Here is a 24878-nt window from a genome sequence, read left to right on the forward strand (position 1 = left end):
AAAAAAAAAAAAAAAAAAAAAAAAAAAAAAAAATTACAAAGTCTTACATTAAACATCTTAGTTTTCTTTAAAAATTCTTCAAAAATAATTGGAAAATGTGGCACCCCTGGGCTTGCCCTGCTGCTTGGTAACAGTCAGCTAAAGCTGACACGTTTACATGGGGCATGTGTTCAGTCTTGCCTCACCCCAGCCCACTTGGATGATTCCTATCATCTGCCTGGTTTCTATAAGCATACACATGTGTGACCTAACATCTACCTGGATCCCTTTCAGGCCATGCCCAATGTACAACAGAAACAGAAAAGAGATGCATCGAGTAAAACATACTTTCCAAAGACATTTAATATTAAACTTAAAAATATAAAAGGGCAAAAAGCAAAAAATATACTTTCTGTTCCATTTGCAAAAGTCAAAGGAGAAATAAGCTAAGGAATCAAAATGCAGACATCTAGGAAAACATTTTATAGGTAGTATATACAACAAAAACTTGAGATTTAAATGTATTCCTTCCAAGGCCATGAAAAATTTATACTGCACTATGAACTTTAGGTGATAATGATGGTCAGTATAGGTTCTAATCTAACACTCTGATGTGGGATTTTTATAGTAAGGGAGGCTGCATACATATGGGGACATGGGGTATTTGGGAAGTCTCTTTACCTTCTGTTCAATTTTGCTGTGGACTCAAACTACTCTAAGAAACAAAGTCGATTTTAGGCCAGGTACAGTGGCTCACTCCTGTAATTCCAGCATATTGCGAGGCCAAGGTGGGAGGATCATGAGGTCAGGAGTTTGAGAGCAGCCTGGGTAACAAAGCAAGATTCCATCTCCATGAAAAATTTAAAGATTAGCTAGCATAGTGGTGTGCACTTGTAGTGCTAACTACTTGGGAGGCTGAGGCAGACCTGCTTGAGCCCAGGAGTTTAAAGTTACAGTGAGCTATGATCACACCACTACACTGCAGCCTGGGTGACAAAGAAAGACCTTATCTCCGAAAAAAAATTTTTTTAATTCTATTTGAAAATGAATAAACCACAAAATATTTTAAAATCTAGTAAGACAAAATGTTCTTAATAAAATATTCTTCAAGAAATTTCTGGACATTTTCAAAATGGCTTCAAAGTTTGTGGAGTTTTTTGTTTTGAGACAGGGTCTCACTGTCGCCCAGGATGGAGTGCAGTGGCATGATCTCTGCTCACTGTAACCTCCGCCTCTCACGTTCAAGCGATCCCCCTGCCTCAGCCTCCCAAGTAGCTGAAACTATAGGCACGTGCCACCACAGCCAGCTTTTTTTTTTTGTATTTTTAGTAGAGATGGGGTCTCACTATATTGCCCAGGTTGGTCTCAAACTCCTGGGCTCAAGCAATCCACCTACCTCGGCCTCCCAAGGTGCTGAGACTACAGGAGTGAGCCACCATGCCTAGCCAAAAGCTTTTTCTTTTCCCCCTAAATCAGGTGAAAATCTGTTAATCTAAAGAAAACTCATTCACAAAAAAAGATTAGAAATAGCTCACATTCCCATGATACTCTGTTCTATTCAAGAAAAAGTAATCACTCTCATGGACTTATTTTCCATTCATACTGGATCACAAGCTAGTACATCGGCATTTTACTTGTTTTTTAAATATATTAATACTCCTAAAAGTCTGTGCAGCAGTACTTGATTTCTTTCATCTGCCAAAGCAGTTGCATTGTATAAAAGTCCCAGAGGCAATGTTGCTATGTAAAATGATGATTTAAATAACATTAGGCCCTCGTTGCAGAAGTCATCTTGTAATTGTGCCAAGAGAAAATTCAATTAATAATGTTTTAGCACTGTGAGTGAAGGGGTGATGGAAAGAAGGCAATGCCAAAAACAAAAATGTTTAACTCATCATTTGCTGAGATAGTACACGCCAACTTAAATGAGCACACCTATTTGTTCTATGACATTTTCAAGAATGAACTTTTAAGAGAAAACAGGAGTAGGGGGATTTTATGATGGCTTATTTTCCAATTAACACAGTAAGCTGCAGCATATTTACTCTCCATGAACAGGATCTTTAAAATGCACTTTATGTCTCCTCACTATTAAGGACTCAACACTTAGAACCATGCTAAATGAAGGCAAACTTCCACATGAACCAACAGATAAAATTTTGTATGTTGAAAACTTTAAAAAGCAGTTAAATAAAAAAGTTAGGTGTTCAGCTTTCAGGATATATATATATATATATATATACACACACACACACACACACACACACGATTACTTTTAAAATTTATAAAAACTACCAAAGGAAATGAAAACAGTTAAGTTTGCAGGTCTCAATAAATGTTTTGGTTTGTCTTGTTTTGTTTTAAGGTGACAGTTTATAGAAGAAACGAAGGTGCAGATTCTGAGTCTGCTACCGTATTTGTAATATGATCTTCAGAAATGTACTTGGTATCTCGGTACCAAAGATCCTGAAAGAAACAGCAATGCCTTATACATGAGAAAGAGACTATCAAGAATATGAGGCCAGGCACAGTGGCTCCCACCTGTCATCCCTAGCACTTTGGGAGGCTGAGGTGGGTCGATCGCTTGAGGTCAGGAGTCCAAGGCCAGCCTGGCCAACATGGTGAAGCCCCATCTCTACTAAAAATACAAAAATTACCTGGGCATAGTAGTGTGTGTCTTTAATCCCAGTCACTGGGGAGGTTGAGGCAGGAGAATCACTTGAGCCCGGGAGGTGGAGGTTGCAGTGAGCTGAGATTGCCTCACTACATTCCAGCCTGGGTGACAGAGCAATATTCTGTCTCAAAAAAAAAAAAAAAAAAAAAAGAATATGAGTCCACTCCTACCTACATATTTATCCAACAGAAATGAACGTATATAATGTATATATGTGCTCCAAAAGACATGTCCAGGATTGTTCAGTCACATTACTGATAATAGCCAGAAACTGGAAGCAATCCAAAAGTCCATCAACAATTGGATATACAACTAAATTGTAATACATTCATAAAGCGATTAAAAGGAGTGATTTATTTATAGCTACATGTAAAAATACGGATGAATGTCACAAACATTAATATTGAGCTGAAGAAGCCAAAACTCAAAAGAAAATATACTGTATCATACAATCTATATAAAGTCCAAGAAGTCAAAATTAAATGATAATGTTAGAAATTAAGATAGTGGTTCCCTCTGGGAAGAAGAAAAAAAGTAGTAGGGGGCATGTGATTCTCTCCCTCTCTAATCACTCACTAACCTGTACATGCGTATTTTTGTGATTTTCCTATGTCCTAAGTTTACCTTGTTTTAGTATTCATATTTATAGATATTTCTGTTATGTGACAAAAGCAAAATTCATGGAGAATATTTATAAATATGCCATAATAGAAGAAATAAATTTCGCTGAAAATCAGGCAAATCCAATTGCTAAAACATTCTATGTGTCTTACAAATATTCTGAAATGGCTTGCAAACAAAATAGAATTTCTCTTTAGATGTCCTGTAAGGCTAAGAGGCCTTAAAGGATAATAAAGACTGCAAACTTGTATTTCTTTTTCTTTTGAGACAGAGTCTCACTCTGTTACCCGTGCTGGAGTACAGTGACGACACAGTGGCTCATTGTAGCCTCAACCTCCCAGGCTTAAGCAATCCTCCACCTCAGCCTCCCCACTGGCTGGGACCACAGGTGCACACCACCAAGCCTAGCTAATTTTTGTATTTTTTACATTTGTAGAGACGGGGTCTCCCTATGTTGCCCAGGTTGGTCTCTTGAACTTCTGGGCTCAAGCCACCCTCCCACTTTGGCCTCCTCAAGTGCTGGAATTACAGGTGTGAACCACTGTGCCTGGCAGAGATTGCAAGTTAAATGTTATCAGTGCCAAGTCCATTACTTAAGCAAGTGGAGAGGTCCTAATAAAAGCGGGTAGGTGCTGCACTGTATAAGTGGGCTGGGCTAACTTGACAGGAGCAATCCCATCTAAAGGACAACTGGTTCATAGCTCCAGTAGATTGCTGCCTTGCAAGAATGCTGGGCCCAGGTTTAACAGATTCTTTAAATTTTCAGAAGAAAATATAAATTAAGATACATATGTAAGTGAAATGCACTGATTTTGAAACGAAACAATCAGCTCAACAAAATTTGTCTATAGTGTAACTGTCTGAGACATATCAGATGGAGACGAATGCTATGGGAACAAGTCCCTAAGGAACCAGGAAGACACTGGGGATCAAGATACCAGGGAAAAGTTAGCTTTTAGAGAAGATGGCATTTCTTTCTCTGAGGATAGAAGGCTAGGCACATAGAGACATGTTTTGAATAACATAAGTCCTTTGTTGGAAGGAAGCAATAAGGATTGGTAGAGAAAATGTGGAGAGTTTTCTAAGCAATGATTTTCAAACTTTATTGCAATAGGCCTGTCTATCAAAAGAATATAAAACTGAATTTACAAAACTGACCAAAGCAAAATGGCCAAACCGAAGCAGGAGGAAAGCTAGAGACTCACATATGAGGGTGGCCCCTACATTGCTGGTCTGACATCCAGGCACATAAACCACTAGTAAAAGGCACACAAAGACTGAATAAAGGCTTTCTAGAAATGGGTAGTGACAGCAGCATCCTCCATTCTATTTCTTCACTTCAGAAATAGAAGTTGAAAACACTGATTTTAAGTGATTCTTAATTGAAAAACAATGGCATACATTCAAGAGGTCTTGAGATTCTAGATTAATACCATAAAGGAAAACTGGAAGAGGGTGAACAGTTAGAAATATCATCACCTAGGAGTGGAATGAGAACTACACCTGCAATTAGTCTAGTTCTAATAGCAAAGAAATGAAATAATTCAAATACGTGAAAATTCCTTTTGGTGTTAATGAATTCCTCTTCTCTTTGATTCTGGTATTAGACATAATACTAGGTCATTGAAATTACCTAACTAATTGGTTTGTAGTTATTTTAAAGATTAGCATGTAACAAAATATGCATTTAATAAATAATGGCAAAATAAGATTATCAACAACTGATAATTGATCATAAAATATCGTAACGTTTTTTTTCGTTTTTTTTTTCGTTTTTTTTTTTTTTTTTTTTTTTTCACTTGATGGAAAAATCAAGTTCAAAGTGAACTGGTGTCTTCTTTTATTATTATGTTTTTTATTATACTTTAAGTCTAGGGTAATGTGCACTAACCGTGGCAGGTTCTGTTACATATGTACACTCTACTGCCATGCTGTGGTGTGCTGCACCCAATCAACTCGCAGCACCCATGCAATTCATCATTTATACATGTATACACCTCCCGCAATGCAATCCCTCCTCCTCCCTCCCGGCGACCCCTCCCCATGATAGGCCCGCAGTGCAAAGTGAACCTTTTCAATAAGTTTCAAAGTACTTTCTTTTCATGATAAAAAAGGAAGCAATCCCCACATAAAACTACTAAACTTTATAAATGTTTCCAAGAATATGCCTTTCTCCAAATTCTTCTACAGCTGAAGGTTCTACCTCAAATTACAATTATCCACTTAGAACAACAACCAACAACTTAAAAGTGGGAGGAGAAACATTCTCTACTTAAATGGTACTCATTTAATAACACCTTGGTCCCACATTTCCCAACCAAAAAAAGTGGTTTTTTTTTTACACAAAAGTCACTGAACCATCAATAATCCAATTGGAAAGACCCCCTACTGTTTTAAAGAAACCATACAAACACAGGCAAATATGCTAATTGAGAGGTACAGCTAGTGTCTGGCCACGGTGGAGTACACTCCCACATCCCTAATGCCAGCTGTAGAACAGCAACATTCAAGCAGCTGCCTTAATTGGAGATGCAGACCAACACATGCTAATTTAGCTGGGCTAACTAATTGGTAGGTATGCTACATTTTTAACAAAATATCCACCCATATTACAGATGTTTTTCTCTATCAGAGTAAACGACTGGTAACAAACAGTAATAAAGTAGAATTAGCTACGTTTGGAGAAAATGTTTAGTTAGACAGTTTTACAACATGGTCTCATATTGGCTTAAAAAACCATGTGTGCCAAAATTGGACCATAAGCTAAATTTCAAAAGTATCTTTCTGTGCAAGAGTAAGAATATGAGAAAGTTTCACAGCAGTTCTTCAGTCACCAAAACAATACTTACTAAGTGCCCACACCCCCTAAACCATGCTAGGCCTGGTACAACCAAATACAAAAGAATTATGTCCTTGTCTCTCTTTAAAAGTGTGATGTAGACCAAACATTTATGGACACATGCAATGATGGTAGCATTTACCAGGAAATCTATGATGGTTAACAAAGGAGGGGAGAGGGACTTCTGCTTCTGGCCATGATGGTGTAACAGAGACTAGATTTACTCATTGGCCTTCAACTAAAAAACTAGACACCATTTGACCAGCCTGAACAAAAATGGGCAAAATATATGGAGCAATGGTTTCCAGACATTGCATGACAGCAGTCCCTAAGAGAAAGAAAACAAATGAGGTGAGCCCTATGATGGCCCTAGTTTATAGTCTGGAGAGATTTTCTAGGCCATTAAGAGGAGAAGACGAATTCAAATAGAGCCCAGCAGTCAAGTCTATCTACTAATTAGCAGTCTACTAATGGAGGAATTTGTAGACAAAACACTAAACACATTAAAATAATTATTATAGATAAATTCTGTATGTTCAAGAAACTAGAGAATGAACATGTTAAGAAAAGGTGAGGAAGATATAAAATTAGCAGACAATGTCTGGATTAAAAACTCCCTAAAAGAATTAACAGCATATTAGACACTGCAGAAAAAAATGTTAGTGAATGTGAAGGCATATAAATAAACACTGTCCAAAAATGAAACACAGAGAGAAAAGAAACTCAAATAAAAACTGAAGACAGCATCAGTGGGTTAAGACAACTTCAACCAACTTAATATATACATAACTAAAGTCCCAGAAAAAGTGTGTGAGATGAAGAAACTATCCGAAAACTATAAACACTTAAATTTAAGCTTAACAAACTCCAAGTAGGGAAACTACAACAAGAGGCAAAATAATAATTAAAAAAAAAAAAAGTAAGTGATAAAGAGAAAAATCTTAGAAGTAACCAGAAAAGAGAAAAACCTCACATTATGCATGGTGATAAAAGGTAAGAATAACAGCTGACTTCTTATCAGAAACAATGCAAGCCAGAAGACAGTGAAGCAAAGTAGTTTAAATACCGGAAAACAAAAAGAAACCCTCAATCTATCATTTTACACCCAGAGAAAATACCTTTCAAATGTAAAGGTTTTTTTTTTTTTTTTTTTCAGATATACAAAAGAATTAATCATCAGCAGACCAGCCTACAAGAAATGTTAAAGGAAGTCCTTCAGACTGGGCAAAAGGGGGAAAAAAGATTCCTGATTGAAATCATTTACATAAAAGAATGAAAAGCATCAGAAATGTTAATACATATGTAAATATAAGACTTTTAAAAGAAAGAAAAAAAAAGATATACAGTCAACAAACCAAGGATAGAAATAAAATTATAATTCTAAAAGCATGCAGAAAAAAATCCAAAAGCAGGCAGAAAAAATGGAAAAGGGAACAAAGAACAGACAGAATAAATAGAAAACAAAAGCAAATTGGTAGATTTCAGCCCAATGAACAATGATACTGAATACAGATGGTCTGGGCGCCCCAACTAAAGGGCAGAAACCATCAATTTAGATAAAAAAGCAAGATCGACTCTATAAGAAATCTATTTAAAATATAAAGCATTTATAGATTAAAAGTAAAAGGACATACCATACTAACACTAATCAAAAGAAAGCTAGACAAAGTACATTTCAGTCAAAGTAGATTTCAGAGCAAAGATTATTATCAAGAGTAAAGAGGGTCATTCCATAATGATAAAAGGTGAATTCATCAAGAGGACATACAACTCTAAATGTTAATACACCTAATCACAGAGAAATAGAAAAATTGTAAAGGACAAATCCATAATTATAGTTGGTGATTTCATTTCCCTTCTCAAAATAATTGATGGAGAAAGTGGAAAGGAAATCAATAAGGATACAGAAGACATGAACAATACTGCCCATCAATTCTCTCTTTTAATTTCGAAGAGCCCCTGTTCTGGATAGCTTATAAAGACTAATAAATGCTTATTTAAATCTAAGAAGAAAAAAACTAAAAAATTATTAGACAAGGACAAAACTTCTGAGGCTTTAAATGTGCTGGCAATCTCAGAAATATCACTCCCCACAGAAATGGCCAGCTCAAACAGTGATAGTTTTTAAAATTCAGATCTTTGGCCAACAACTAGTCATTATTTTAAAAGGTACTAACATAAACTTTTGAAGCATTTCTAATATTGGTAAATAAATGCAGAGTTTATATAAGAATCCAAGTTTCACATTACACTCCTAATTAAGGTAAACCCCTAACCAAATTAAAACTGGTTTGATAACTTTAATTTTAAAAATAGCTATATATCTTCTGATATTATCACAGTATGAAATATAATGCCAGTGTGACATTTCATTCTTGGAGTTTAAATTTTCTACATAGGTTTTACCAGTTAGGTATCATGGCTTCCACAAACCATTTAAAGTTGAGGATTGATGTCTTAATAAAAGGCTTGACTCTTGTGAACTTCAGACATTCCCCAAATCATTTAAACTAAGTAACTCTTCACAGCGTCTGTGGAAAACTTTCAAATGTCACCTCTTGGACAAATGTGGTATCAACAATGATCATGTTGCTCTGCAATGTCAACTTAAATATAATATCTATAATTCTTAATTGATCTTAAAATATTATACAAATATCATAGCAAGTGAAATAAAGAGACTGTTTGGTTACCCTGGACAATTTCTAAAGATTAACATTCATAAAGAAATTCATATATATATATATATGTAAGGGTATAAAATAAATTGAAATCAACAAAGAAAGCTTATGAATTAAACTGTCTGGAACCAGTTATTGATAAGAAAACTGATCTTTGAGAATATAGTCTTCTCTTAATGATAAGGCTATAAAAATTACTGTGTGCCTCAGTATCCAGCCTGGCTAGCAAAGGTTCCTTATCTCCTTAGAATACTCTCACTTCCTAAGAGCCTGTTAACTTTTTGAGTTTTTGTGTTGACTTTTGTTATGTTGTTGAACGATTTTTTAACAAAAGTTTCTTGTTTCTGTATATGCTAGATTTGCTAATAATTATTATTTCTTATAGCTATGCTTTAATTACTGTCATGCCAAAGTAAGACTGTAATCATTTCTTGTCTTGGGTACCGAAGACTTATGCTTGTATTTCAGTATAACGACTAGTCTCTTCACAAATTTGGGCCTCAGATGAAGAAAAATAAAATTGTTAAGATATATTTTACACCCAAACTATCTTCAGTGCTTCTTGATTAACTGTTATGTAGCACTATTGCGCAAGGAGGACATTAGGAGTAACTAGATACATAGCATATTCTCCACATCTTTAATTAGTTCAGCTCTCTTATGAGACCTGCTTTGTTTATCAAGCGAATGATATGGGAAGAACTATTAAATCAATAAGAGAAGCTCAACACCCTGGTCAATTATGTGTAGGCAAGGTGTAACCAATAATAAATATGGCTCAACATGTACTACTTTTCAGGATGAAGAGAAACATATTCATGATTCTATGCACTGGCACAACTATGAACAAATTGATTGATAAGATTATGTTATCAACAAGTTCAAAATACTCTTAATTGTTGGCAATTTAAAAACACACATTATGAAAGTCTCTGGAGGTATCAATTCCTCTAATGCCCATGATAAGGCTCATGCCCTCAGGATAATCACTGACTAAATCATATTAATTAGTTTCATATTATATCCCACTAGGGGATTCCATTCTGACACTGGTAATTATTATAATAAATTAACCATCAGTCTTATTAACAGGTGGTTGCTACTTTTCCTTCAAGCTTGTCTAAAGGCCCCGGTCATAAACTGAATGTCAGAAAATAGAGTCTTTAGGAAGATCATCAAAAGACTAATTAGCCTCAGTGAGGGCTATATCTGGACTCTTGGCTATTACTGATGCTGCAGAGAATCAACTCATGGGTCAGGCTTCCTGCTCAGTGTAACCCAACACTGCCACAAAAGCAGACGGTCTGACCAATTGTACCAGGAAATTGAGTTAGTATCTATAAGACACTATATTCCAAAATTAAACATTTTGTAAAACCATGCTGCTGACCAATGGAACAAAAATTAATTTTGCAGGACTAAATAGAACCAGAAAAAACTTAATATTTTGAGAAAATGTCTTTTTTTTTTCTTCTTAATTTTTCACTAATCCTCATGGTAGTTAGGGATACTTGGGCAAATTGCAACGAACACTCTTGGAATTCTATGTTTTCCTACTGATCTCACAGAATTCAGGAAAAATATTCTCTGGGAAACTCTAACATAGCTTATAAATTGGCAGATTGTATTTTCCAAAACCAGATCGTATTTTTCAACAATATCTTCTATCCCATATGTTCTTTGCCAAAGTTACCATCCCACTCCCTTATCAAATGGTAGTCTATTCCTCTCCCCTTAAATCTGGGCAGACTCATGACTGCTTTGACCAACAGAGTATGGCAGTAATAATGCTACATGAATTCTGAGACCAGGCAACAAAGACATAAGCCTCTGCCTGGTTCTCTTGGAATGTTCACTCTGGGGGAAATATAGTTACCATGTGAGAAGTCCAGTAACCCTGAGATGGCTTTGCTAGAGAGGCTACATGTAGGTGTTCTAGTCAACAGTCCCAGCTAAGTCCAGCCTCTGGCCATCCCCTCTGAAGTCACTAGACCTGTAAGAGAAGCCATCTTAGATCTTCCAGACCAGACTATCCATCAGCAAAATATCACTGAGTGACCTCAGTAATGCCATGAGGAACAAAAGGATTGTCCGAGTCCTGACAAAATTCCTGACCAGAAAAACTTGTGAGCATCTAAAATGGTTGTTCCTTTACCACAGTGATGGTTTGTTACGCTGCAACAGTAGCTGGAATATAAACTGGCAAATCATTAGATAAATTTAAAGATGTTAATTATATAGAAAATACAACACATATTGATTGACCTTGTCTGTAAAACTAATCAAAGCAATGGCCAAATATGCTACAACATGCCTTTATTGAGTTCTTTTACTTTACATGACAATGTAATTATTTGCATTGTCTCAGTAAGAATCTATCCTTCTCCCTATCAGGATATAATTAGATAAAACAATTTTGTAACCATGACCATGCCAGAAATGTTTCATTTAATGGTAAATTTCATTTAATTAAGCATGACAAGCCCACTAGTAAGGAACAAGGATTCTCATATGTGGAAACAATGCTTCAAAGACCTTTCAGGAAACTATCCTGGGACTAGCTCCCTGCCTTGTGGAGTCTGTCTTACAGGTAGTACAGAACATCACTTTCTGGAAGGCCAGGAACATTGACAAAATTGGCGATCTTCGAGTAAAAGAATATCTCTACAATTACAGGTACTACAGACAAAACCAGTAGAGGGAAAATTGATAGGTTTTGATTCCTGGCCCTGTAACATATAAACTCTAAGTGCAACAAAGATTATTTCTAGCATTAAAGGAGTAGTTTTAAAAATATGACTCATGAGGCTAGATGAGATTAACTCTCTAATCCTAACATCATGTGGTTTTAGTTTTATTAGACATAAAACAAAAAGGTCTGTAGGTGTTTACTAACACCTCCTGTTGTCCTTATGAAAATGAAACAAGTTAAATATAACAAGGCATCATGTTAATGATACTATTACTGCATCAGAAAATTGTGGAACAAACTTATTTGGTCAAATTCATATCTTAACTATACAAATTTGATTCCAAGTAAGGCCTGAAAAAGTGAAATGGACATTTTTTACCTTATCCTCTGTTTACTATAGACCAGTAAGATTTACATTTCTAAAAAAGCATTGCATTTCAAGAGATAAAGCTATGGAGTTATAGGACCATCCAAAAGCTTTATACTCTGAGATAAGTTACAAAAAAGAGAAATCTCATGGTTTGATTTTTTTAAATCTAATAAAGAAATATGTAGTTTTAAAAATCAAAGCTTATTAAACTGCATCCAATCAGAAATACTGACTGTGGGCCGGGCACACAGTGGCTTACACCTGTAAGTCCACACTCTGGGGGGCCCAAGATGGGAGGATTGCTTGAGCTCAGGAACTGGAGAGCAGCCTGGGTAACATGGCGAAACCCTGTTTCTACAAAAAAATACAAGAAAAAAAAATTAGGCTGGGAGCAGTGACTCAGGCCTGTAATCCCAGCACTTTGGCAGGCCAAGGTAGGTGAATCAATGAAGCCAGGAGTTCAAGACCAGCCTAGCCAATATGGTGAAACCCCCATCTCTACTAAAATACAAAAATTAGCCAGGCATGGTGGCACATGCCTGTAATCTCAGTTACTCAGGAGGCTGAGGCATGAGAATTGCTTGAATTATCCGCTGGGAGGCAGAGGTTGCAATGAGCCGAGATCGCACCATTGAACTCCAGGCTGAATGACAGAGTGAGACTTTGTCTCAATAAAAAAATTTTTAAAAAATCAGCCAAGTGTGGTGGTACAATACGAGCCTGTAGTCCCAGCTACTTGGGATGCTGAAGTGGGAGGATTGCTCGAGCCTGGGAGGTTGAGGCCACAGTGAGCCATATTTGGGCCACTGCACTCCAGCCCCTGTGACAAAGTAAGACTCTGTCTCAAAAAAAGAAAAAAAGAAAAGAAGGAAGGAATGACTGTAAAATAATAATGTGAATTATAAATATTGCCATCTCTACAATCTGTGAACCAAAAAGTTGTTCTGAAAGCTAGTCTCCTTTTATTATGCTTTATTAAAATAAAATTCAGCTCAGTGTCAAAAAATTGTCTAGTTTTTTTCTTTGATGAATCAAAATTGGCAAAATATTTAATATATGAATAATCCTGGCTAAGAATGATAATAAAATAAGCGTATTACATGTGCGATGGCTTTCAGTTTGTCTTAATTAAAAGGGTGACAGGTATCCTTACAAAGAACTATAATTTCATCAAAGCAGTCAATCCTGACAAAGCACTTATCCATTGTTGGTGAAACATTTAGTGTCCTACTAAACTACATATAATCCGTTCAAATTTTTTCTTAAAAACTTTGACACTGATGAGTAGGCTACCCTCCACATTCATAAGGAATTACTTCTTCATATAAAGTGCCCAAGTTTATATGATAACAGATTTCGAAGGTGAGAGCAACCAAAAAAAGTCCCTGAATTTTTTCACTTGTCAAGTAATTTCCTTGTCAATCCCTCATTTCCTCTTTTTGTGTTTCAGTCACACAGGGAAGTAAGAACGATGAGTTTAACCACTGGAGTAGGTTTAAGTGTTGGACTAGAAGAGACAAGTTATCCCAGTTAAACTAAATTGTGTGACTTGTTTCCTGACTGGGCTCTGCCTGATACAGGAATTAGTTTCAGGAGTAGGATCACAAGACATAAACCTCTAAGGACTTTTGCACTGGTTTGATTGTGTCTTGGGCTTAGACACAGTGTTAAGCCCCTTCCCAATGGGGAAATGGAACACTAGCAATCCATTATGCAATAAGTGATACGACAGTCCATCAAATTAACCCTGGCTGTTAATTGTAATGAAGTACCCATTGAAGAAGTGCCTTGAGTGACCAAATGGTGACTACATTTGAGTTTGGCAGAACCGATGCATACAAAGACTGTGCTAAGATGTGGCTTCTTCTGAATATACTGGAACACTTACAGAATAAAAACGACAAGTTCAGATCACTAAACTGTCAGCTCACATTTAACATGAGAGAACCAGAGAACTTGCATGGTAGCCCCAGTAAACAGTTTTATGTTTTATAGCCATGGAGTTTACCTTGCTAACATCAGATTCAAATGTGCCAGTTACAGAATTACAACTTAAAAGTTGAATTCCACAGACACCTAGTCTCATTTGAAAGCCCTGAATGAGAAAAAGTATGACCCTGAGATTTGGGACGGTGATATTTGGGCAGACTCAACGGAAACTGAGAATCCTGGACTCTCAAGCTACTCTGAACCTCCCTTCCAGTGGAAATAGTACTAGTCTATTCTCCTGCCTGTGTCTGCCAAGATCGGTGTTCTCTGGCTTGAAGATCTCTGCCATAACAGTAAGGGCAGTTTCCTAGCAAAAGAGTTCCTCTTCTCCTCAAGACCTAACTCAAATATCCCTCATGGATACCCACAATAGAAAACAATATAATACCAGATTGGGCCAAATATTTTTATGATTCACTTACTAGAGATTTAGGATTTAATGTTTAGCTCATATAGTTGGTTGACTTGGTTGGCTGACTGAAACTTGGAACTTGGACTCCATGATAGGCTACAGTTTAATGAGACTGGGAGACCATAAATTTCCTTGCATAACAAGGCTTAAGAAAATAGAAACAGGCCGGGCGCGGTGGCTCAAGCCTGTAATCCCAGCACTTTGGGAGGCCGAGACGGGCGGATCACGAGGTCAGGAGATCGAGATCATCCTGGCTAACACGGTGAAACCCCGTCTCTACTAAAAAATACAAAAACTAGCCGCGTGTGGTGGCGGGCGCCTGTAGTCCCAGCTACTTGGGAGGCTGAGGCAGGAGAATGGCGTGAACCCGGGAGGCGGAGCTTGCAGTGAGCTGAGATCTGGCCACTGTACTCCAGCCTGGGTGACAGAGCGAGACTCCGTCTCAAAAAAAAAAAAAAAAAAAAAAAAAAGAAAGAAAATAGAAACATTAGTGCATGTACCTATGCAACTTGCACATACACAATCCCTCCACCATTATACCTCCAAATGGGCCCAGAGGATAGGTCTTTCAGTAAAGCTCCAGTTTCATTACTGCAGTGCTGTTATATGGGTAAGAGGCCATTATTCTGGCCGTTTTATCACCCTGCCAATCGCAAGACTCACCATGCTGCAACAAAATAAGAACTTCTCTACTGTTATCTCTCTAGCCCTTTGTTTCCTTTGTGGCATTCAATATAGACTGCAATTATTTATTTGTCTGTTTTTTTGTGTGCTTTTTTTTGGTTTGGTTTGTTTTTTTTTTACCTATTTGTTTTTACTGTCTCCCTCACTTAAGTTATTTGAGAACAGGGACTGCATGCCACCTTGTTCACCATTGTATCTTCACTGCCTAGCACAGTACCTGGTACACAGGCATTCAATAAAGATGTGTTAAAGGCATAACCAAAGAAACGCCGAGTTAGTCTTTCTTTGACAAAATTAAAAACTGGTCCTTCTTTCTCCTGGAATAAATATGTTCATGCAAACATTATTCTCCCAAAGAGGTGATTTACATCTCAGTTAAAAATCTGTCTTAACTTATAAATCTCCTCTGTGTATTTTTTCAGCTTAAAACAGAAGACATAGTCTGCTTATCACCTCTCCTATTAAATTCATATTATGCCCAGAAAACATTTTCAAAATTTTAACAAGGATAAAAACTCATGCCTTTTAATAAAGGTCAATTCAATGTCTTTACCATCTGTTCCTTCATGAAAATGTTTGAACAGAATCCTGTCTTTCTCCAGAATCATATTTCTGCCAACAGTCACGTGCCACTTCATATCATGAGTTAACCAAATTCTCAAATATCATTAAAGCACATCTTCTGAGTCATTGAGCAATTTTTGTACAGGCTGCAGTACTTGCTCAAAGTGTCATGAGGTAGCTTTTCTTGTTTCTGTATCGAGTGGATGGTAGATTCATTCATATCACAGCATTTCAAAATGCAACATTCCATTTAGTCAAAAGCATCTACTTTCTCCCTATGAACCTTTACTTCTAGCAACTAGTAGATGCATTCATTAAGTGCCAATTTCTAGACACACCCACAAACACAACATTTTTTAAATCACTTTAAGAGTTATTATATACAAGATTCCAAGAAACTAAGAACGAAAGAGTGCTAAGATCCAGGTAGTATGTTAAATTCAGCTACTATCTCAGTAACTACCTCAGGCTCATTAGTGTCATGGCTTTATTCAGATTCAGAATTTCAAAACTGCAAAATACTGTACCTCTTGGCCCTTTGGGGTTGCATTTACATAGCTGAAATCTTGAATGTCAAACTCTTCAAATGTCAAAGATACATTGTATATCTGTATACTACATGCTCAGCTTTGTAAAGATCTGTACTCTCAGCAAGGTTAAAATAATTAAAAAAAAAAAAAAAAAAAGATGTAACATACTTAATATTGGGAATCTCCAGTAAGACATTGTGAATGGTTTGGCTGTGTCCCCATCCAAATCTCATCTTTAATTGTCTCTCCCATAATTCCCACATGTTATGGAAAGGATCTGGTAAGAGATCATTGAACCATGGGGACGGGTCCCCCCATACTGTTCTCACGGTAGTGAATAAATCTCAAGAGATCTGATGGTTTTCTAGGGGAAACCCCTTTCGCTTGGTTGCATGCATCAGACCCATATTCTATAATTTATGATTGCAGTTTTAGTTCTAGTAAAGTACAGCACAAACCTGACCTCAGGTAATCCACCCGCCTCAGCCTCCCGAAGTGCTGGGATTACAGGCGTGAGCCACCACCCTCAGCCTAAAATTGATGATCCATTTTTAAAGCATTCTGTGCTTTTTCATGCTGTTTCATGATATCTCTCCTTGAAAAAGAAGTTTCCTGAACTAGAAATAACTATGTCAGTACCAGATAACTGCTTGAAAACATTAATTACCTATGTATTCCTTTTGTTTGATGTGAGAACTTACTTATTTCACTGGAAACCTGGTCAAGTTTATCCTGTGATCTGCTGATAAGGACAACCTTCATTCCACGCTTTGCTAACTGAAACAGTAAAGGAGATTTGAATCACGCCTGTGCATGTCACTGAAAAACATTAATGAGCTATAACCCCCATTTTAAGAAAACCTGTCCAGAGTATAGTTCAAAATAAAAAACGTATAAACCCAAGTGTAATGAAGACACAATCTAAAATAGAGATTTTACCAAAAAACTTCCCTAAAAAGTTATCTTTCTAAATCAAGCTAGTATTTCAATGTCAAAGGGTTTTAGAAGGAGGGAGACTTTTACTTTTTCATTTTATACCATCTATACTGTTTGGGTTTTTTAAACCGTTAAGTGTCTACTACTTCCATAATTTTAAAATTAGCTTTAAAAAAGTTTTTGTGCCAAGCACAGTGGTTCACAGCTGCAATCCCAGCATTTCAGGAGGCCAAAGTGGGAGAATTGGAGAATTGGCTTAAGCGCTAGGAGTCAAAACCAACCCTGGGTAACAGTAGTAAAATCGCCATTCTACAAAAAATTTAAAAAAAAAATTTTTTTTTTTCATTATCTGGGTGTGGTGGCACATGCTATAGTTCCAGCTAGCTCAGGTAGGCTGAGGTAGGAGATCACGCTGAGCCCAGATAAGTCTAGACTGCAGTGAGCCATGATGCAACCCAGCACTACCTCCAGCCTTGGGGCAACAGAGCGAAGACTCCATCTCAAAAAAAAAAAAAAAAAAAAAGGTTTTGTTGCAGAATGGATAATATAAAACAAACATCAGAGGACTGGCAAAGGAAACTACTATTAAAATGTTAAAATTCATAAAATATAATTATTTTAAAATTTTAAGTTGAGCATTTTACTTTATGGACCATGGCAAACTAAAGAAGTTAATTGAATAAATTAATGAAGAATTTCCTGAGGAACACCTTCTGTGTACATACCCAGCATGTGTAAATATTGTATATAATGAAAAAGATTTACACAAACGTGGTTACTATCCCAGGACACATAAATATAGTAGTAGAGGAAAAAAAGCACTAATCTGCACAAAACTATTTAGTGAAATATTCTAGACAGTTAGGTGCTATGAACTAAAAGTGATTTAGCAAACTAATATTCCAGTCTTAAATCCTAAAGTCAGGGTTTATTAAGTAGTGAGTGATATTGCAAATGAAGCCATGGAAGAACATTTTTTATAAAAATAAAAAGGTTGGTGATGATTTGCAAAATTAATCTGCTATAACACCACTAAAAAAACCATTAGCCCATACTGATACTTTCTTTTAAAAAATTAATAGGGGAAGAGGGATAAGGAAAAGCTTTTATAGAAAAATACCATCTGAATAAATGTAGGAGAGATAGCATTAGAAACAAATCACTTTTTTTTTTTTTTTTTTTTGAAAGTCTCGCTCTGTCACCCAGGCTAGAGTGCCACGGTATGATCTCGGCTCCCTGCAACCTCCACCTCCCGGGTTCAAGTGGTTCTCCTGCCTCAGCCTCCTGAGTAGATGGGATTACAGGCACCCACCATCACGCCCAGCTAATTTTGTATTTTTAGTAGAGATGGAGTTTCACCATGTTGGCCAGGCTGGTCTTGAACTCCTGACCTCAGGTGATCCACCCACCTCGGCCTCCCAAAGTGCTGGGATTACAGGTGTGAGCCACCACACCTGGCCAAAAATCACCATTTTTTCACCACCATGGTAACAATCAATGTAGGCAAAAAATGTCAATGAATCCTAACACCACTGGATAAAAGATTCTTGGGAAATAATATATTTATACAGCCCCAAAGTGTCATTCCACATATTCCTTATTAATTACATTTATAATCAATAATGGGACAAATGAGACTTCTTGTGCCTCCTACTAAGATGAACTCAGAAGGATAAACCTGTGTAGCCTTCCTGATGAAAACATGCTTTTTCTGAATCTAATGAGAAAACAAAGAGACAAATCCAAATTTGTCTGCAAGACAGCTAACCTGGATTTTCAAAATGGCATTCTTATAAAAGAAAATAAGGCTAACTTATTCGTTTAGATTAATGGAGACTAAGAGACAGGACACCAAATGCAATGCATAATCCTTACCTGGATCTTGGAACAACAACAATAAAAAAAGAGCTTAAAAGGAGGTATTGGGGCAACTGGAAACCTGCATAAGGGCTGTATGTCATACAATAGTATTGTGTCACGTTAAACTTCCTATTGTGACCAACGTATTGGGGTTGTAAGGGTGAATGTTTTAGTTCTTAGAAGATTCAACCTGGAATATTTAGGGGTGAACTGTTACATCTATAACTAACTTACAAATGGTCCAGTGAAATAATTAATAATAATAAAGTAAATTAAATGTGTCAAATATTAACAATTAGTGAATCCAGGTGAAGAGTATACAGGTGTTTGTTAACATTCTTGCAACTTTTCTGTAGTTTTGATATTCTTCGAAATAAAAGCTGGAAAATTAAAATGAACAAAAGACCTTTTGAGAATGATAAATGGAAGATCCAGTGAATCTGCTGGGATCTTTATAAGAATCACCCCACTGTTCCAGATAACTTCACCATAGGCTGTAGGTGCCTTCTCAGGGACCAGAAGGCAGAGAAACTTGCCTAAAGAATACTGCCCCGGCTCCTGCTTTGTACAACGGTCTTTAAACTATGATGCTCTCCTGTTCTTTAATTTCATTGTGGAGAATCTGAACCCTTTGCCTGTGTCTATCAATACCTGTCTGTTAATCACAGTCCTTCTTGTGAAAATGATGTCATGGACTAGCCTAGAAATGTAACCACCTATAATAATATTTTCATTTTTTGGAAAATAGTTCAAAATAATTGACTTTCAAATGTGAAGATTGTACACACTTACATGATATAAAATAAATTTACACTAAATTGTCCCCAGTTCCAACTACCCAGTACAATCAGAAAGTTTTATACTTATTTTACACGAAATTTGTTTCAAAAAATTGCGTCTGTTTAAGCAAATACGGTATTTCCAACAAGGTAGAAACGAAAAGCATCTATTGTACCACACAACATTGTACTTGTGTTTTTTACTTCAAAAATCAAAACTACTGTAAGAAATCATCCCATATTTATTCTTATTTTTTATATCAAAAGGAAAGATCTTGAAAATCACCTACCTCTTCTGCATATGATTTTCCAATTCCATCGGTACCACCTGTGACAACTGGGAAAGGGAAAAAAGCAATAGTTTAGTCTAAGAATTACAATGAAGAACTGGTCATAGTTAGGACCCACCAATTACATCCAAGAGGACCAGTGTGATACTTTGATGTAAAAGACAGAACAATACCAGTGGTTCAAATCTAAGGCTGAATACACACTGCAATAGCTAAAATTTTAAAAAGACTTCAAAAACAAGTGTTAAAAAGAATGTGTTGTGACTGGACTCTCACACATTGATGGTGGCACTGTAAATTGGTACAATTATTTTGGAAAATACTATTTGCCAATATATTCAGAACTAAAAATATGCCTACCTTAACCCACCAATTCTCAAGAGATAGAAATGAATTAATATCTACCCAAAGAATGTTCACGGCAGCTTAGTTAATGCATAGTAGGTAAATGCAACTAAATATTAATCAACAGAAGAATAAGTAAATTGAGATATAGACAAATAATGGAATACTAAACAGCAGTAAAAAAGAACTACTGATACATGCAAAACATGAATGAATCTCTAAGACATTACAAAAGCCTGCCATAAAAATGTAAGTTCAAGAAAAGGTAAAACTAATCTATGGTTATAGAAGTCAGAATACTGGTTACCTCTGGATAGTGGAGTAGATAACAGGGAAGGGCAATACAGGAATCTTCTGGGATACAGGAAATATTCTGTATATTTTTAGGGTGGCAGTTACCACTGTGTGTGTGTAGATTCACTGAGCTGTACACTTAAGTACATACTTACTGTATATATCTTCATAAGCTGCTTTTTAAAACAAAGGGTAGTAAAAGTAAATAGAAAATGATTTAATTATTCTATGAGAAACCATATTTACCTTACAACCTCAAAACTTTATGTAGCAGAAACATTTGAAAATTATATAGGGCAGGCTATACCGTGATATCTTATCTCTGGAATACTAGAATCATGTTACACGTTCAAAGCACAGATGTCTGCTTCTCTAAATATGAGTTTTTCCAAAACATTTACAGATTTTAAAAAACAAGTTATGGTGTAAAGTAGGATTTTCTTGTATTTGTCCACTTCTTTCAAATTATACAAGATGGTCCCTAATTTTACTATTTAGAAATATCATTCATATTCTCCCTAGCCATATCTCTCAGAATCTTATAGACTTTCATCATGTTCTTGCTTAGCTGATATCTTTCCAGAACTAAAAAAATAAAAATAAAAAATAAAAAAGTTGAAATATCTAGAGAACAGTGTAACAAACCCCTAGGTATCCATAGCCCAGCTTCACCTTGAGGTTAACCTTGCTTCATCTAACATCCCCTCCTGCTTCCTCTCACACTGGATTATTTTGAAGTAAAAACATTATGTCACTTCATTCATAACTATTACAGTATGTTTCTGCTATTAAAAATAAACACAATACCATTATCTCATTCCTAAAATTATAATAATTCCTTGACATCCAATATGTAATCACTATAAATTCTGCCAAATGTTTCAAAAAAACTTTTAACAATTGTTCCAATCAGAATTAAATAGGTTCCATAATAAAATTTGTTAATATGTCAATTAGCCATGTCTATAACCTCTCTCCCCTTTCTTCCCTTCACCCTCTCAATTTATTGGTTTAAGATACTAGGTCATAGGTTTGTGCTTTCTCAGCCTGTCCTTGATATCATTTAACATGTTCCTCTGTCCCATGGTGGTTGGATATAGATATTGATCAAATTCAGGTTTGGTTTTTTTGGTAGGAGTACTTCATAAGGGATAATGCATTTTTACATCAAGAAGCATATGTCTGGTTATCTTTTGTTTTGTTATATTAACAGCCACTGCTGGTCACCACTGAGATCCATTATTTCATTAGGGGTTGCAAAATGGTGGTATTAGAGTTCAATCATTAATCTTCATCTATTAGCTGGAATATTTCCAGAGACAAATTATTCCTCATTAGTTAGTTACCATGATATATAGATTGCATAAGAACACAAGATAAATGTTGGAAATTTTTTTGCCTTTATCGGTTTTCAAAATAAATTGGTACTCTGGCATCTTCCAAAGGTAACCCATGTGCTTTTGTCACTATTGTCCTGTTTATAGGAAACATTAGTAACTAACAGATTTAAATACTTGTGGGAGAACCTAACTACAGAAAACTGAGCATCTTATGAAATCTCCTCCAACCTCATGATCAATTTGTAACTTTTGTTTTTCATTTTCTTTTTTTTTTAATTTCAACTTTTATTTTACATATAGAGGGTACATGTGCAGGTTTGTTATATGGGAATAATGCTTGATGCTGAGGTTTTGGGTATATATCCCACCACACAGGGAGTGAGGATAGTACCCAATAGGTAGTTTTTCAACTCGCCCCCTTTCCTTCCACTCTCTAGTAGACCACAGTGTCTATTGTTCCTATATTTATTTCCACGTGTGCTCAATGTTTAGCTCCCACTTATAAGTAAGAACATGCAGTATTTGGTCTTCTGTTCCTGTGTTAATTTGCTTAAGATTTTGGCCTCTAGTTTCATCTATGTTGCTACGAAGGACATGATTTTATTCTTTTTTATGGCTGTGTAGTATTACATGGTGTATATGTACCACATTTTCTTTATCCAATCTACCATTGATGGGCACCTGGACTGATTCCATGTCTTTGGTATTGTGAATAGTGTAGCAATGAGCATAATTTTCTGTAACTTTTCATCTCCTGACTGTTTTCAGAGGCACAGGAATCCAAATTTTATACTGTATTCTTGTTATTGATTCACTAACGTTTCTTAAGTGATGGATAAACATATTCTAATTGTTTCCAATTTTCTCCTCTTCCTTTTCTCTGTGATAAACTTTTCTCCCCTCTCCAAGATCCCAGAACTGTTGGGGACCAGCCTCAACACCACCCGTAGGGTACCCAAAGTCCAGTGGCGACGAAGGAATGAGAAGAGACAGGTCAAGAGGGCATAAAGAGTTGGGGTCAGGAGGCCAACTGCAAAATGGAGGCTGCAAAAGGCTCAGAGCTCTGGTCTCCACACTTTTTATTTAGTACAATCACTTAAATCTAAGAAGCAGATGTTCAGGGTGAAGCGGTGAAAGGGAGGCAGTGCGTCATACGCATAATCTAGCAGTGGCGGTTTAAGTGAATCTCCTTTGTGCTCAAACAGCATATCTTTAACTTATCAGAGAGTAGCTGGTGGGAGCAAGCTTAATTAGGAGGCTGCATATCTGTCCACATTCCAGTGCTTCAAAGGAGTGTCTTTCTCCTTGAACACAGTGTTTACAGATAAGACAGCAGGTCTTGCTCTGAGCATGGGAACATAATGGCAATTAGGAGGCTTTCCTCCTCAGAGGCCTCTTGTGGCTTTCCACAACTTATTGTCCCATACTTTTACGGCCAGTTTATGCAGGCCCCCCACAAGCCCTTTTCTCCACACAGAACCTCACCTCCTACCCTCTTCCATCAAAGCCTTACTGAAGATCCATCAACTCCACTGTTCCAGATCACTTTACGCAAAAGAAAACTTCCTCTTTCTAAACTCCCACAACACTTGACACATCTTTATGTCGATGGCACTTTACCACTCTCTTTTGAATTGTATTTCCTAACATCTACATGTCTTAATTCTTCTGTAAGATTCTAGGCTCCTTGCTAGGCAACATGCACAAGGTAGGTGTTCAGTAGACATTTGTTGAGTGTTTGAATGATGATTGGCATTTAGTTGGTCTAAAAAATTGCAAAACACATAAGACTTGGATTGTTTTCCTGACAACCTGGTTTCTCAAAAGTCTTTATTTACAAGTACAGTATGTTTTACTTTCCTACACTAACACCTATTAGCCACTGACCTATTTACAAATCCTGTTGGTAACTAGATTATTCTGCATTAAGCCTACAATTGTGGAGCAAGCAAACCACATACAGTCAGCAGCTGCATAACAATGTTTCGGTCAACGAAGGACCACATATACATCTCTGGTCCCCTAAGATTACAATGGAGCTGAAAATCTCCTTTCACCTAGTGACACTGTAGCTGTCATAACGTTGTAACGTAATGCATTAATCATGTGTTTGTGGTCATGCTGGTGTAAACAAACCTACTACTATGCCAGTGATAGAAAGGTAGAACACATACAATTATATATAACATATAACGCTTGATAATCATAATAAACAACTATGATACTGGGTTATGTATTTACTATAATACTATACTTTTTCACATTAGAGTATACTCTCTCTGCTTCATAGAAAAAAAAGTTAACTGTGAAACAGCCTCAGGCAGGTCGTTCAGGAGATACTCCAGAAGAAGGCACTGTTACCATAGGAGATGGCAGCTCTATGTGTGTGACTGTGTCTGAAGACCTTCCAGTGGGACAAGACGTGGAGGTAAAACACACTGATATTGAGGATCCTGACCGGTTGTTGGCCCAGGCCGATGTGTATGTTTTATATCTTTGTTTTTAACAAAAAAGCTTCAAAAGTAAAAAAAAAAATTTAAAATTAAAATGGAATAAGGATATAAAGAAGATATTTTTGTACAGTATACAATGTGTTTCTTTTTTAAGCTAAGTGTTATTATAAGAGTCCAAAAGATAAGCAAGATAAGTTTATAAAGTAAAAGGGTTACAGTAAGCGAATTTATTATTAAAGAAAAAATTTTAAGGTTTTTATGGTATTAGGTCTAACATTTAAGTCTCTAATCCATCTTGAATTAGTTTTCGTATAAGGAGTAAGGAAAGGATCCAGTTTCAGCTTTCTACTTATGGCTAGCCAATTTTCTCAGCACCATTTATTAAATAGGGAATCCTTTCCCCATTTCTTGTTTCTCTCAGGTTTGTCAAAGATCAGATGGCTGTAGATGTGTGGTATTATTTCTGAGGACTCTGTTCTGTTCCATTGGTCTATATCTCTGTTTTGGTACCAGTACCATGCTGTTTTGGTTACTGTAGCCTTGTGT

At 36.4% G+C, this 24878-nt stretch overlaps 1 protein-coding gene across 1 annotated transcript in view; it reads right to left on the bottom strand.

Moving 5' to 3' along the window:
* HSD17B12 (hydroxysteroid 17-beta dehydrogenase 12) overlaps nucleotides 1-24878 on the bottom strand; it is a 176692-nt gene that overhangs the window by 82666 nt on the left and 69148 nt on the right. Inside the window, exons 2-3 of the mRNA XM_017858123.1 lie at nucleotides 19901-19947; nucleotides 16733-16812 (exon numbers count right to left, since the gene is read on the bottom strand). Of these exons, the coding sequence (XP_017713612.1) occupies nucleotides 16733-16812; nucleotides 19901-19947 (127 nt within the window). The remainder of the gene's footprint in view (nucleotides 1-16732; nucleotides 16813-19900; nucleotides 19948-24878) is intronic.

This window comes from Rhinopithecus bieti, unplaced genomic scaffold (assembly GCF_001698545.2).
Source record: "Rhinopithecus bieti isolate Rb0 unplaced genomic scaffold, ASM169854v2 scaffold_46101, whole genome shotgun sequence".
NCBI lineage: Eukaryota > Metazoa > Chordata > Mammalia > Primates > Cercopithecidae > Rhinopithecus > Rhinopithecus bieti.